The sequence below is a fragment of the Pararge aegeria genome, chromosome 14 (genome assembly GCF_905163445.1).
Source record: "Pararge aegeria chromosome 14, ilParAegt1.1, whole genome shotgun sequence".
In the NCBI taxonomy this organism is placed as follows: domain Eukaryota; kingdom Metazoa; phylum Arthropoda; class Insecta; order Lepidoptera; family Nymphalidae; genus Pararge; species Pararge aegeria.
Window position 1 is genome coordinate 14772766 of NC_053193.1, and position 16101 is coordinate 14788866.

The following is a 16101-nucleotide window of genomic DNA, read 5'->3' on the forward strand; positions in this document are numbered from 1 at the left end:
AAAAACTTTAGATTCAATAATTTTTATTTTTTTATTTTTATACTTATACTTTTGTTACGGTTAAGATCACTAATGCATGCAATGGATATATGGTGTAGTTGAAAAGCCGCAGGTCGGGTTTTGGGAACCGGAAGAGAAAACATCCCGTATTGGCCTCAAAGTTATGGCAACCTTACTTATAGAGCATAGACCTACCACGCTAACTAAATGCGAGTTGGTGGGATTTAACGATATTATCATTAGCGGCAATAACTGGGACATATTTTCTTTCAAGGTACGGTACTTACGGCGAGTGCATTTCCAGTTACAGTTTAAAATGATTATTCATCACTGTACTAAGTATACCTTGATTACCTAGTGTCCATACTACTAATTTTAATACAATTTATTTGTTTCTGATTTTTTTTTTGTAAAGAATTAATTCAAATCCGTTCATAATTTGGCCTTTCTTGCCCACTCTTTCCCATTTTCGATTCGAAAGCGTCGTTTCTGGGAACTTCGATTTAAGAACCACTCCACTTTTTTTTCCGTAACCGCCACCTCAGATCAGGTAATTTTTTTTTCGTTACATTTTAAATTGTACTTACGGATTGGAGGGTGGGTTTTGTATCCCTTTCGTATGTGGCCATAAAGCAAATTTTTAACCGACTTTAAAAAGAGAGGGAGGTGTTTAAAGTTACTGCGTATGTTTTGACCTCTTACGCATGAGGGTGTTTAATTATGCCATCGTAGCAGTTAAACTAAATTTGATAGATATGGATTGGTTCTTTCCTTCAGTAGATTGCTGTCTTAAATTAATGAACTAAAATGCAGTTATTAGACCAAGGGCAGTTACTATACCAATATGCAGTAACTTACCCAAGGTGGAGTAGCTAGAACCAAAAGCAGTTACTGGACTAAAATGCAGCTACTAGACTTACTAAGATACAGTTAGTAGACCAAGGGCAGTTATTATACCAATATTTAGTTACTAAGACCAATATGCAGTAACCAAGGTGCAGTAGCTAGACCAAAAAGCATTTACTGGACTAAAATGCAGCTACTACACTTACTAAGATACACTTAGTAGACCAAGGGCAGTTACTATACCAATATGTAGTTACTAAGACCAATATGCAGTAACCAAGGTGCAGAAGCTAGACCAACAAGCATTTACTAAACTAAAATGCAGCTACTAGACTTACTAAGATACACTTAGTAGACCAAGGGCAGTTACTATACCAATATGTAGTTACTAAGACCAAGATGCAGTAACTCAACCAAGGTGCAGTAGCTAGACCAACAAGCATTTCCTGGACTAAAACGCAGCTACTAGACTTACTAAGATACAGTTAGTAGACCAATATGTAGTAACTAAGACGAATATGCAGTAACTTACCCAAGGTGCAGTAGCTAGACCAAAAATCAGTTACTAGACTAAAATTCAACTTTTAGACTTACTAAGATTCAAAATGCATTTTATGTCGATTAGGACGTATTAAAAGGGCTTATAAGTTTATAAGTCAAGTCTGTTTGTAGTGACTCTTAACTCCGGTTCGAAAGGCAGATTATACCGATAAGAGCCGGCAAGAAACTCAGAAGCTATCATAGAATATCATTTTATTGTTTACAATCTTTAGGATTTCTTATAATCTTGTGAGATGAGAGCGGAGCGGCCTGCTTCGAAGCAGTCTTGTCAGTTTGAGACATGTTTAACCGCCGATAAAATAACCCAAACTTTTTAATACAAACATTTATATACCCCGATTATATCCTATAACAAGGGATACAATTTAATTGTCCACCTGCCAAAGAACGGCAACGGAGCAAAGGTGTTCAGTACGCCACATCAAAACTGTGGGAGAACATTTTTTTTTACTCTCCGTGCGGAGAAAATTCCTCATGTCCATACTATACGTGCTGATGAGTAGTCAAGGGCTAACTTCCAGTGGAATAATAAAAAACTACGGGTAATGGCCAGCACACAACGGGGAGGCAATTGTATCGACACTCAACAGAAATTCATACGTAACTGGTCGTAATAAGATACAAATTCCAGCGTTAAGAGATCTGACTCAAAGCATCAAAGGGTATATATCCCGGGTCGATCTCTAAATATTGGAATATGTATCTTGTTACGACTGGTTATGTATCAATTTACATTGGGTTAAAATAAAAATGCTCTGCCGCGTAGACCGGTATGCAGTAAAGTTGAAACTAATTGAATGTTACTCTCACCGGCAGATAGAAATATACGCAGGAAGATCTAGGTTACTCTAATATCATTACCCCTATCGGAATACAGAAATTAAAGCAAGTCGAGGACCGAGTCTTGCAAAAACTAAAAACTGTAACAATTAATAAGCACGGTCTGCAGTGAAGTTAAAACGTATTTTAAGTCATTAAATAAGTATATTACTTTACAATTAAAAAAAAACAGAGGCAGTCACAAAGACTATCCTGTCGACAGAAGAGAATACTCAAAACAATGTAATGACAATAATAGAACCAGTCGGTGTCGCGAAATCATAAGTCACCCATCCAAAAAGTCAAACACGCATAATACGATACCTACAGTCGAATATACACAATGTATTAGTGTGTTAAAAAAATACCAGAACAGACGAAAACGCGGGCAGCAGCTAGTTCTCCAATAAATCTCTCATAAACATAATCGACATAAAATATCATACCCGTATTTTGCTCGTCAGCTCGAATATCTAGCGAGTTGCGACCTTCGTAAGCCCTCCCCTACTTCGTGGCGATCCCCATGGGTCAAAGCGAGGGGGGAAATGGAGGGGGCTTGGGATCGAATTTATTTTTATATAAGGGGGATTTCAAGTAGACGGTTACTAGGTAGGCGAGTTTTTTGGGGACGATGTATGGGAAGCTTCTTCTTTTTAATTTTTTTCGTGGCCTGTTATTACTGTGCAAAAGTTTGGTTTTGTTTCTAGCTCAATATGTATATCAATATATATATATACATAATGAGGAATATATATTCTTCTTCATGTCCTTAGGTGGGTTGCCTGGTAGAGAAAGCATTTAAGGAACAAGGCCCAATATTGTACCATTTGTCGAAATACCAAAATTAAAGCGGACGAAGTCGCGGGCACCAGCTAGGTAAGCATATAAATGGTGAATTTCAAAATGACAAGGTGCTTAGACGCATTCCTCATCACTCTGACATAATAGAGCTACGTTGCAAAAGATCGTAAATCTTTAGCTCGATATCTTGATACAAATAATTAATTAGCTCTAGGCTAGTCAACAAGTTCAAAAACGTATTAATTCTTGATAAAGCTCCCTTAAATATGAGCGACAGCTCATTAGCTTCGGAATGTCTTCTAAAAAAATGTATGGAAGGTATACAAAAAATAGCTATTTGTTAAAAACTATTGAAGGAATTTTGAAAAAAGATCCTTAAAGAGAAGGAAATTTCTAGTAAACAAATCCCGGCTTTCGGTATTATATCTCTTTATTATTTTTATAATTTTTATTCAGCGCCCAAAATACGACTCGGCGCGCGTGGTCTTTACGGTATGACGGCAACGCCGCTTGAAACAGTAGTATAGGTATACCAAAAAAAAACATTTGTTCATAGTATTAAATATTAATTTAAACATTTGAAAAAAATATCAGAACACTTGAACGAATGAAGCTGCGTTGGAAAATAAATGTACATTTTCAAAAGTTATACGTTTTCTTCTAATCTCTGTTGTTAGTCGATATAAAAGTTTAAATAAATAATTGATCTTGGCTACGTGGAGCTCTTCTTATTCATAAACATAACAAGATAACGTGATAAGGGTTTATTAAAGTTTTATATTTAGTTTGCAAGGCATCCAGGTTTCCTCACGATGTTTTTGCTTCACCTTTAATAGTGATACATAAATTGCTAAATTTAAGAACGCAAATAATTCCGAAAAGTTAGAAGTGCGTGCCGGGAATATATCTTGATCCCACCGAAGGGGAGGCCGAAGCCGTAACCACTAGGCTATCATAGCTTCGAGTATATAATATACCAAGCTTATATACCCGGGAGGTCTAGCTAGTTATAAACAGCCGGCGTAGGTGTGCAGGTCGATATCTAGGCCGGAGCGAGGGGATGGGCCCGGCCTTATAGCCTTAGTGCCCTTTCATAAATGCTATATTTTTAAATCACCCGGTAACGTTAACCTCGTGTTGTTTGGGATAAAAAAATGTCCATCTTTACATAGCAATCTGCTATCATCATCATCATATCAACCCATTACAGGGCACGAGTCTCCTCCCAGAATGAGAAGGGATTAAGGCCGTAGTCCACCACGCTGGCCCAGTGCGGATTGGTGGACTCCACAAACCTTTGAGAACATTATGTAGAACTCTCAGGCATTCAGGTTTGCTCACGATGTTTTCCTTCACCGTTAAAGCAAGTGATATTTTAAATTACTTAAAACGCACATAACTTAGAAAAGTTAGATGGGCGTGCTGTAATTCAAACTCGGCTCCCCGAAAGTGAAGTCGAGCTCCTACCCACTGGGCTATCACAGCTCCAGTTGCAAGCTATATACCTGTATGTGTCAAATTTTGTTGACATTGGTGGAGTAGTTGAGCGCAAAGATACCTTCATTAAGAAAGAAACAAACAAATACGAAAAGTAATTTTTACGCACTTATAATAATTAGTACGAGTTTTAAAATATGTTTTTTTTAGTAGTCTAAAAGTTGGTTCTTTTAATTTCATACAATATAGTTTTGTACAACGTCCAACCTTTGAATGTGAAAGGATGCTACATACCTTTAGAAACCTCCGCACGGCCGGTAAGTAAAGGTATTCTGAAATGTCATCCCTCGGGAGATCAAAGGATAAGGGGGGGGTAAGGGGAGGCCTTGGAATTTGTGTAAGTAGGTCTTCTTCACCCAAGCGTTACACTACGCCTGTATTTATCGAGGGTCCTCAAGGACTAAACCAGATAATGTTTAATAACTGAAATCTCAGCATTGTCGTCTAGTAATCATTAATTGTACCTATATAATGATCATAAAAATAATCAAACTTGACGTCTCAAAAGTGCTTATAAATTAATTAGGGCTACTTGAAATAAATGAATTTTGAATTTGAATGCGAAGGGTTCAGGCAGAAGTTCACCAAGCTGGCTAAGTCCGCTATGGTAGTTCCTTTTTATTCAACTACAAATTTGTCCTTTATCGTAAGCTTGCTTGGTGTTAATTGATGATGCAGTCAAAAAAGACCAACCTGTTAGGAACGCTTAATCCCCTGGCCGTACGTCTTTGTCGTTAGTGCTATCCTTATCTGTAGGGAAGACTAGGAGAAGGACAGAACTACCACACCAGCAGGGCTAGCACAGGCAATAGACAAAAGTTACGAGGCGACTAAGGAAATATAACGGGCAGCAGTTTCCTCTGTGTGATTACTACCTATATATTTTTGTTTCAAAGGTGAATTAGTCGAGTGTGTTCTTAACTATGTAATGTCTATGTGTAAAATCGGTCCAAGATGGCTGCCATCACAAAATGGAGACAAACATTTTCTTTTTACAAATCCGTCAATATGGGTATCTAACGAAAGACCTTGAACAGTAGAAGACTATACACTATGCCAAATTTCAAATCTAAGATGGCCTCCACCACAAAATTGCGAGTTACATTTTTCTTTCACAACTCCCTCAATATGGCTATCAAATGAAAGGTCTTGGACTAAGTAAAATATTTATTAAAACATGGCGAATTATATTGTTTCAATTTATTCAGCACAATACATAATGTTACATTTATAATACGATATTTAAAATAAATTTAGTTATATAATGTAACGTATGTACACCAAGTTTGTGCGCAGCGATCTTTTAAAATTAAATAATTCTATGAATTTAAAAAAAAAAAAGTAAGACCGATGTCTTACTTATGTTTTATAGTAGGGAAACCGATTTAATTGCGATTGCTCAAAATCAAAGAAATCATTTATGGCATGGCTCTATGAGGTATTTTTTTATATTTTATTAAATTCATTTTCATTTTCAGTGTTCCTAATAAAATCTGGCAGATGGTTAAATATTTTTATGGTTACCATTGCGTATGAACTTTGCTTGTGGACCGTGCTTGCTATTTCATTACGTCTCGGTTATCATTATTAATTTATTTGTAGTTATCTGTGATATTATTTTTCCGTGGTGTACAATGAAATTATATTCATTCATTAATTAAATACACAAGTGACATTTCGCCGTTACCCAAAGTTACTCAACTGATCCCAGTTGCGCAACGCGACTCGGCCTTGCTTATATGTCGCTTATTCGAATACTGGTTAGTAATGCAACCTTTAAGCAATAATGTATACTAAGTACTGGAGATGATACCGCTAGCTTTTGCACTATGATTTATGTTACACTATATTACGTATACTATATTATATATTACTATATATACGTATGTAGGAGACAAAAAATATATTCTCTGGCAAGGGAAAAAATTAACGTGTCGACCTGCCAAAGCGAAGAAACAGGGAGTAGGAGAAGTTAACCCCCGTTTATTTACTACTTATTACACGTATATTATTTGGACAAAATGTCCACTCTAAAGTCTAAAAATTTTCAGTTCAAAATTCATTTATTTCAAGTACGCCTCGTTTTATAAGCACTTTGGAAACGTCAAGTCAGTCTGTTTGTAGTGACTCTACTACCGGTTCGGGGGATTCCACCGAGAAGAGCTGGCAAGAGACATCATTAAAATTTTCTTTCTTGTAAGAGATGAGAGCAGAGCCTGCTTCCAAGTAGCCTTGTCGTTAATAAATTAATCAATTGTACGAGTACAGTAAATGTGTTTTAACTCCTTGTTTAAACTTATGCATTGGCAGGTCCGAAACTATTTTGGGAATCATATTATAAAAGCATATACTTTCGCAGACGATGTGCAGCTGTCACTAGCTGATGTCCATTATACTTTGCGTTTATAAAAAGAATGGTTTGTCTTACAAATTCTATATCGTCATAAATATGTTATAAAGCTACAATAAGTATACCTATATCTTTACATTTTTCACGCAGGGATTCGCGTGATTAAAGTTTATATACGGATCTTGCGCCGACATTCTTGTGCGCCAATGCTCGATGAGTTAATTGAATAAAGCTTTGGGAGAAGATCAAGACATTTTATCCTTTCCCCTGGTAGAAAAAGGTCTCTTGCCCATGCTAGCCGGCCTGGGCTACAAAGTGAAGTACGTGAGTTGAAAAGTCTCCCTGGTGCGGCGGTGTGTGTTATGGTTTTATGTGGGAGGCTCCGTGTTTGATCCCCGGCAGGGTAAATTTGGGACTTTGAAATTCTGAATTTTCTCTGGCCTGGTGTGATGGGAGGCATCGGGCTTAGCTAGTTACCACCTTACCAAAAGATTAAGCGTTCCGGTAGAAACCGTAAAATTGTAACAGGTTAACACGTTGCACCTTAACTGTATTATAACTTTTCAATAGGCGAGATTGCAGTCAAGGACTAAATTTCACAAAGCACAACACAAATAAATAATAATAATAATAATTAATATACTACGACAATACACACATCGCCATCTAGCCCCAAAGTAAGCGTAGCTTGTGTTATGGTTACTAAGACGACTGATGAATATTTTTATGAATAATATACATAAATCTATCTATCTTGTAATGAGGCCCGATGTTCAGCGGATGCACTTCGACCCTCCAGGATCTTTTGTGCTCAATAAATTCAATCACATGGATCAAAATATACATAAATACTTAGAGTATATATATAAACACCCAGACACTGAAAAACATTCATGCTCATGACACAAACATTTTCCACTAGTGGGAATCGAACCCTTGGACCTTGGACTCAGAAAGCAAACTGCGCCATTCGGCCAAATGAATGAATGAATACACTTTTAATGTACACCAAAGAATATAAACATAGAGCATAGGGCCTTATCGCTACATAGCGTGCGATGATAGTAGTAGCACGGGGGACGCTGCTGTCCGTTCTCCGATATTAACCAACGTAATCATTTTGAATAAGCATGGCATAGCATCTGTTACATAGAGATAAGATACCCGAGTCTTGCTCAGAGCTAAGCTTATCGTTTCCCGTTATACCTACCCGCCCTTACGTAGTTCGTCCTTCACTTTACTCGTGGATATCACAAAAAAATCTCCCTTCCCCAACAAAGGGGCAGGATCCCGCCTCAAGACATTTCTGGGAGAGGCCGACAAAAAAGTTTGTCTCAGAAATTCCCGACAAAAAAGGTTGCTTACAAAAAATAAACTCGCACCAGAATTAGATTTTCATTTATAACTCAGCATATATGCGACATTGCTCGAAAAATACTATGATTTGTGAGTATCTAAAATAATAGTCAGAAGATTGAGTTTAGTTGACCTTTTTGTTTCAGTGAAAAGACTAGCGCTGGGCTGTTATTAACCTGATTGTACTGGAGTACCATCTAATATGATTTTTGTTTTTTTTTCTTCGGCTACAAGTTAGCCCTTACCAATCGCACATGGTGTCTAAGACGGTAGCAGGCTAACCTGTTAGTGAGTAGGTATGGTAGGTAAGGTATATATTAAACCTTTACCCCTAATCAGTTTTCACGCGACATATCGAAACGCTAAATCGCTCAGCGGCACGTCTTTGTCGGTTGGATGGTAACTAGCCCCGGCCGAAGCCCCTCACCAGACGGTGGGAGGCTTTCTCTTGATGGAGGCTTGACGAAGATGCAACCTTCACTCATCCAATTAAAATAAAAAGTATTTTTTAGGAATGCCTTCTGCAAGTACCTATATCATATCTGTTTAAAGCTAAATACAAAAATACTATAGGATAAACAAAATTTAATACCATAGGTATGTTAGTTCGGAGGAGCCATAAACGTTAGTCTTTGCCATTCCTGCCTTATGTCAAGCCGCTTTGCAGCAGCGTGGTGGGTCTTTGCGCCAAAGCCCTATCTTATATGAAAGAGCCTGTGCCCAGCAGTGGGACCAAAATATGCTGTGGACGGTAATAAAAAATTGAGTCACATTGGCCTATTTAAAAATTAATAGCAAAACGTTTGCGACCTTGTTCGCAAGCCTTACATAGCGAGTCTGAATACCGGTTTGCGCAACGCTGCCTCTCGCCGTAATGGGGGGGAAGGGTCAGCCAGGCCGGCGAGGTGAGCTTACATACGTACGACCGTAATATCGCGAATAAACGTATTACTTTGAGACAACTACATTTCCACTGCAAAGCAGTATAACCAAATGTTACCCCACTAAGGTAAAGTCACATAAACAAAAATAATTTGATTGAGATTAAAATAAGTAATTTTCGCATATGAAAAGTATCATAATAAATAGTATAGAATAATTTATTTATTTCTTTATTTCTTTATTAATTAGCTTTTCAAGTGAAACAAACAGTACTATTACACGTTAGAGTAAATATAAACATATACTAAATATATGTACTACATTACACATCGCCATCTAGCCCCAAAGTAAGCGTAGCTTGTGTTATGGGTACTAAGATGACGGATGAATATTTTTATGAATAATATACATAAATACATATAATATACAAATAAACACGACTCAGAAACTGAAAAATATTCATGTTCATCACACAAATATTTTCCAGTTTTGGGAATCGAACCCACGGCCTTGACTCAGAAGGCAGGGTCACTGCCCACTGGTGCAGTGGGCAGTGACGAAGCCGTTGCCCATCAGTTGGATGGGCAACGGGTCTCTCATATGAGTGGCTTAGTGGTGAATGGTTTCAAAGTTGCTCGAATCCGGTATGATGGGCTCATATGTTATTGATAATAGCCGACAGCTTAACGTGATCTCCGAGAAACGTGGGTGGAGAGCTCCAACTCTGGACCTACCAAGATCTTTGAATAGAAAAGTTCAATCAAAGAAAAGTTCAAATTCTTTGCCCGACCTGACAATCGCACAAAAGACCTCGCGATCCATAGTTCTACATGCTACTCGTAAACACTAGACCATCGAGGCAGTGAGTAGTATGAAATGATTAGAAAAAAAATTATAAAATTAAAGCCTACATTTTATGTTACTTTTATAAAAAAAAAAATCCAGCTTTATGCCTACCCTGGTCAATAATCTTGTGCACGCCACTGCTTATGTCCAGCAGTGAGCGTAAAGAAGTCGCGTAAAGCTATTGCTACAATAAATATCGGACAAATACAAAATAGTATAGATGAACGCTAAAAAGAGTTTCTGATAGGCATATTTGAATAAAGAAATGTTGTTTTTTAATGCTAGTTGCCAAACTAATTATGGTAATTTTATTTTTTATATTGGTAGTTAAATATTGTATTTGGTTACAAGTATTATAATATATTTATTTAAGCAATTAATAAATTGCTTAAATAAATACCACCTACCTATTTTCTGTATTTGTTTTTTTTCACCATTGTTTGCCTTGATATCGCTATAAAGCAATAAGGCCGACATATTGTATATCTTGTTTTGTTAACTTATCTTTTTATATGTACTTGTAGTCTATATATATATAATGAAAATGGTCTTCGTTTGAGGCTCAATCACGCCTAAACCACTGATCGTATCGACATGAAACTACCACCATTCGATGCGAAATTTTTCCTAGATGGTTTATGGCTATCTATTTTTTGAATTCCAACATTCCTTCATTTTTTTATTGCTGTTTTACTTTTATGAACATTTATCCCGCTAATAAAAACAAAAGATAAGCATTTTCTCTTGATTCTTTTGTTTTCATGGATTTCAACAGAGTGTATTAAACGGATTATGGTTTTTTACATTCAGCTAAGAATCTACTCACGGTAGTGGAGAACGGCTGGACCAATTGGGCTTTTTTTTATCTTTAGAATTGTCAGGAGAAAGTTTTGTATGTAAGAAAATTTTAGAAAAGCCCCATAAAAAGTTAAAAATTTCGATGATAATCGAAGAATTCCCATCTATATAGTCACTCACCACGAAATCTCGGGAACCATAAGACTTAGAAACGTGAAACTTGGTAGGAATATTACTTTTGCTATGTAGAGGTCAGCTATGAATAGATTTTAAGAAATTCATTCCCCAAAGGGGATTGCGGGGGCGTTAATAATGAACAATTCCCGTTTTTAAACTATAGCTCCTATAGACTTAAAATTTGGTAGGAATCTTCTGTAAGAGGTGTAGAAATAGGCTATGAACGAATTTTACGATAGCTCACCCCACAGGGGGTTGCGGGGGTGGGTATTAACAATTAATATTTTTAATTTTCCAGCTAAAGCTCCTACAAGCTCCAAATTTTGTAGGAATTTTCTATAAGTGATGTAAAAATGATTTATGAACAAATTTTACGATATCCCACCCCAAAGAAGATTGCGGGGGCGTTAACAATGAAAATTTTCAATTTCCAAGCGATAGCTCCTATAGACTCCAAATTTAGTGAGAGTGTTCTATATGTAATATAAAAATGATCGAGCGGATGTTACAATGAATCACCTCCAATAAGGTTCGCGGGGGTGGGTGTTAACAATAAAAAATTTCAATTTCGAAATTTAGCTTCTAAAAATTCTAAATATGGTAGGAATCTTTTATTATTCACATAAAGAACATCTCAAAATGGATTTCAATAAAGTCTACTTCCGACAGGAATTGCGGGGGTGGGTGTTAAAATCTAAAATTTTTATTTCTAACCTGTAACTTCTACAGACTCCAAATTTGGTAGGGATCTTTGTGTATGTAGGGATATTCGTGTATTTCCTTACAACAATCGTCTTTTTGGCAGCGGAGAAAAAGTCATTGAGAGGTTTCAAAAACTTAACTTTACATGTAGCTATCCAATCAACGGACTAAGAATTTTACATTCATTTTACTTTTGCAGACTACATAACCGACGAATTCTTTTATTGCGGGATCGCGGAAATGTAACAGATTAAAATGAATGCATTTTCCAAGCACATGAGATGTGGAAAAGAAATTTAGTTACTTATTCCAATAGAATTCATAAAAAACATGCACAATTAATTTTCTATAAAAAATTGATGTCACGGAGAAAATTTTAGTTAACAGAAAATTCGTCGCACTTGAACCTTTTCAAAGATTTCAACTTCACATATGAGACTTGCAATGACTTTAACTTAAACTTTCAATGCTCATTTCAAATTTTTTTCTTCATGTCAATTATTATTAATTTTTGGAAGAAAGGCACGGAAATGTTATAATGATTGCACATTGAAAGTTACAATAAATATTAGTGAGAAAAATCACCTGGATGAAAGATACAGGCTAAATCGATGGAATTTGGAATTTGAGTAAGTCTAAACAATATCGATGCTTACAGTTCTATCCGCGGGGCCTATTTATGTTCATACAAAAATTAAAAAAAAGGAGAATAATAAAAATATGAAAAAAATAAATAAAAATGAAACATAAAATGTAATTTATTTCCTTTTTCAATTCGCCCAGCGAAGCGGGCTGGAAACGGCTAGTGTGCAATAAAAGTGTTTTCATTCATACATTCATTCTTTATTTCGCCAGATTACATACAAGCATCAATAGCCTAGCCTATAACGGTCCACTGCTGGAGTATCGGGCTCTCCTAAAAAAATAGGACGTTTACCCATCATCACCACGCTGGGCAAGACGGGATGGTGATCGCAGAAGACGTTAGTAGTAGCACAAGTAGTAACTGACTTTATTCAAATTCAAAATTCTTATTTCAAGTAGGCCTAGTTTATAATCACTTTTGAAACGTCCAGTCAGTCTGTTTGTAGTGTCTCTACCACCGGTTCGGGAGGCAGATTCCACTGAGAAGAGCCGGCAAGAATCTTAGCAGATTGCTCTTTTCCAACGCTTTTTAAGTTGAAGTCTATTTTGTCCGCAACGTCCAGTTAGCGCACGCACACGCACCAAAACTGCATAGATTATACCTGCTCAGCGCCAGGTTGAATGACTTGCCTGTCGGGGATAAAAATAAGAATCAACAAACAAACTCACCTTTTCCGCACTGCCTGCATAACACTTCCTTCTTCTTGTGAGTCCAGCTGTGGATCTTTAGGTGATCTTTTCTCTTGTAACTCTTTCCACATTCCGTGCACAGATGCGGTCGTGTGATGTCGTACATCCCCACGTCTTTGGGAAAGTCCTGGCAGTAATCCGTCGAGGAGTCATTTTTGTCATCCATCTGGAAGAAAAGTAGTTTTCGAACGACTTGCAAACGACATTTTATTTACTTTCCGTTTTACTTATTTAGAGAGATGTGCCACACGGAACATTCCTTTAAAATGTCCAAACTATTACCTTAGCCAAGGAATTAGCTTGGTCATTTTATTTATTTTCCGTTTTATCTGTTTATCATCTCTTTTCTCTGTGTGATATTGCCGGTATTAAATTTGAATGTTTGTTTTGTTAGCATGTAGATTATTATTTTAATTAGTTGGTCGTTGTCATTTCTAGAAGATTTCAATCTCCTGAAAAACAGTCTTCCACCGTTGTTATTCAAATGAAAGTGACATTGATTGCCAACAGTTTGAAGATCCAATAAAAAAAAATAAAAAAAGCTCACTGTAATTAAATATTTGAAAAAAAACAAGGCTGCTAATTTTCACATTTAAAAATAGAGTCATACAGCCATTGTTTTTTTTATTCGCTAATATACACTCGGGATGATAGAATTCAGCCCGAGCATTTAATAGAATAAAGATTCAAGGATCTACTTGAACTGGTGTTCAGAATCAGTGTGTTAAAATGGGTCAAATTAGTTATAATAACCGGTACTGTCGACTTAGCGTGCTCACCGAGGCAAGGAGGGGGAAAGCATCTGGGGGAGAATAACGTACCTACCTACCGTCTACCTACTCATAATACGAATAATTTAGTTCCGTTGAGCGGGGTAATACTTAAATGAGCCCTTATCTCGGCCGATTGGCGCAGTGGGCAGCGACCCCGCTTTCCGAGACAAAGGCTGTGGGTTTGAATCCCACAACTGGAAAATGTTTGTGTGATGAACATATGAATGTTTTTCAGTGTCTGGGTGTTTATCTGATATATTATATGAGATATAATATAAGTATTAATGTAAATTATTCATCAGTTATCTTAGTGCCCATAACAGATAATAAGATATTACTTTACTCTTCTAATGTTGTTATTTAAATGATAATGACATAGATTGATTTCCCATGTGGTTCCATTTTCACCCGGTCAGGATTTGTTGAAGGGATCTTGGTGAAATTGAGGAACTCCTCAAATATTATAGGGACACCTATAGCAATTTGAGTATTTGTTATAGTAACTTGAGCATTTGCTAAAGAAAAGCAATATTTGGTCAAGTGAAATGATGATGGCTAACGGAACAACACAATAATAACTATTACTCTGGTTGCGTTTCGATTATGGTATATAGTAGGAAAGCAATTTATGCTAGTCACAATGAAAAGTTGATGGTGAAGTTCCGGGAGAACTCCTCAAGAATTAACCGCCCCGGTTTCGGGAAAAACAATACTTTGTAGATGGTTATGAGCAGTTGTCAGTCGGCTATTATAACTTACGATATGATTGCAAAACTACTCTTTAAGAAGCGTGAAAAAAAAATTACCAAAAAGAACCGACTTTGTTAAGAACTGAAAATCAAGAAATAATGTACTCTCGAATGACGAATCACCTTAAAATTTATAATTAATTTAACAATTGTTTAAAATTTTGGTCGAACATAATAATGAGGTCTATTAAAACAGACCGGAAGGTTGGATCACCTATTTACGCGCTGCATTCAAGAAGAATAACTGATTAAATAATTGACTTCTGCATTACTGCAGCAACACGTCATGTGAGCAACGACGCGAAAAGAGCAAAAGCAACCGGCTAAATTATTTGCAGAGCTCCCAATGAGTACCGGATGGAGTGAGCGTTGGATATAATTTTTTTCACATGTTCATAACGTCACGTCATTCATGTTGGCCTAACATTAGACGAAGCATTGGTCGACGCCCGTCGCCCAACGAGGTGGATGCGAGTCGTTGGCCCAAAACTTTGGACTTTGGAACTCCCTACAAAAGTCTTTGGAATTCCTTACCTTACAAAAGACTTTTGAACTCCCTACAAACTGTCCAGCCGTCAATCGGTTGATTTGATTATGATGGAATGGCATAAAAAAATCAGCCAATCTTCTTGCTCGTGCTCTCCAAGGCATAGCGGTTGATACCGCCAACCAACTAAGGGTTGGTAAAAAAACACAATACCTAACAATTTTTGGCCTTACCCGGGATTCGAACTCAGGACCTCGTGAACCGTAGTAAACATGCTAACCACTAGACCAAGGAGGCAGTCTTCAGATGTGGTATTTTAAATTACTTAAATTAAAAACGCACACAACTCTGAAAAGTTTGCGGTTCGCGGCTGGGATCAAAGTTGATCAACCCGTAAAAGAAGCTAAAACTCTACTTAAAACACTAGATGTTGTGAAGATGTGAAAGGTCTAGTTGAACGTAATAAAAAAATATTGTCAATGTTTGCAAATGCACTTGTAATTGAAGTGCATATCAGTCCATATTTTTGTGTGTGTTATATTTAAAAATTGTTTTGAATTTTGAATTTTGAGTATTTTTGTACAAAATTTCACTCATCATATTGTAGTTCATTGGAAGGAGGGGAACTCCTTCCGATGAGATACAATTTTGAAACTTTGCACCAATGAGTCTCTATCTAGCACGAGCAATGAGAAAAATCCGGATACCAATGATTTCAATTCCCGCTATGAATTATGCCAAAACGGGGTCAACATTTCAAAGTATGGTAACTAGGTCAAGTGGGGTATCATATTGAAGGGGTTTATTTGTGGATTTCAAAAAGGTATTCATTTACTATTTAGTCACACAGTTTGACATTTCATATATTTCTCTACTTCGACGGACCAAGAGAGTCAACAAAGTGACAGTTCGCACGGCATGTCAGGGTTACATCCAACACGAAACGCCCTCTCTCCACCAACCTAAGGCGTAGGTGTAAAGCCTCATATGCCTCAATCACACCGGCAACCACGCCCTTTAGAACGGCACACAGTCATACTGCTTGACGGCAGAAATAAGCCTTACGGTAGTACTTCCCCGGACGAGAAAAAATAATGAAAACAAAAAAAGACATTTCCTCCC

The 16101-nt window shown here is 36.9% G+C and overlaps 1 protein-coding gene across 3 annotated transcripts in view; it reads right to left on the bottom strand.

Moving 5' to 3' along the window:
- LOC120629272 (gastrula zinc finger protein XlCGF57.1-like) overlaps window positions 1–16101 on the bottom strand; it is a 41086-nt gene that overhangs the window by 14666 nt on the left and 10319 nt on the right. For all 3 annotated transcript variants that reach the window (XM_039898164.1, XM_039898163.1, XM_039898162.1), the window contains exon 5: window positions 12950–13136. In XM_039898164.1, coding sequence (XP_039754098.1) covers window positions 12950–13136 — 187 coding nt within the window. The remainder of the gene's footprint in view (window positions 1–12949; window positions 13137–16101) is intronic.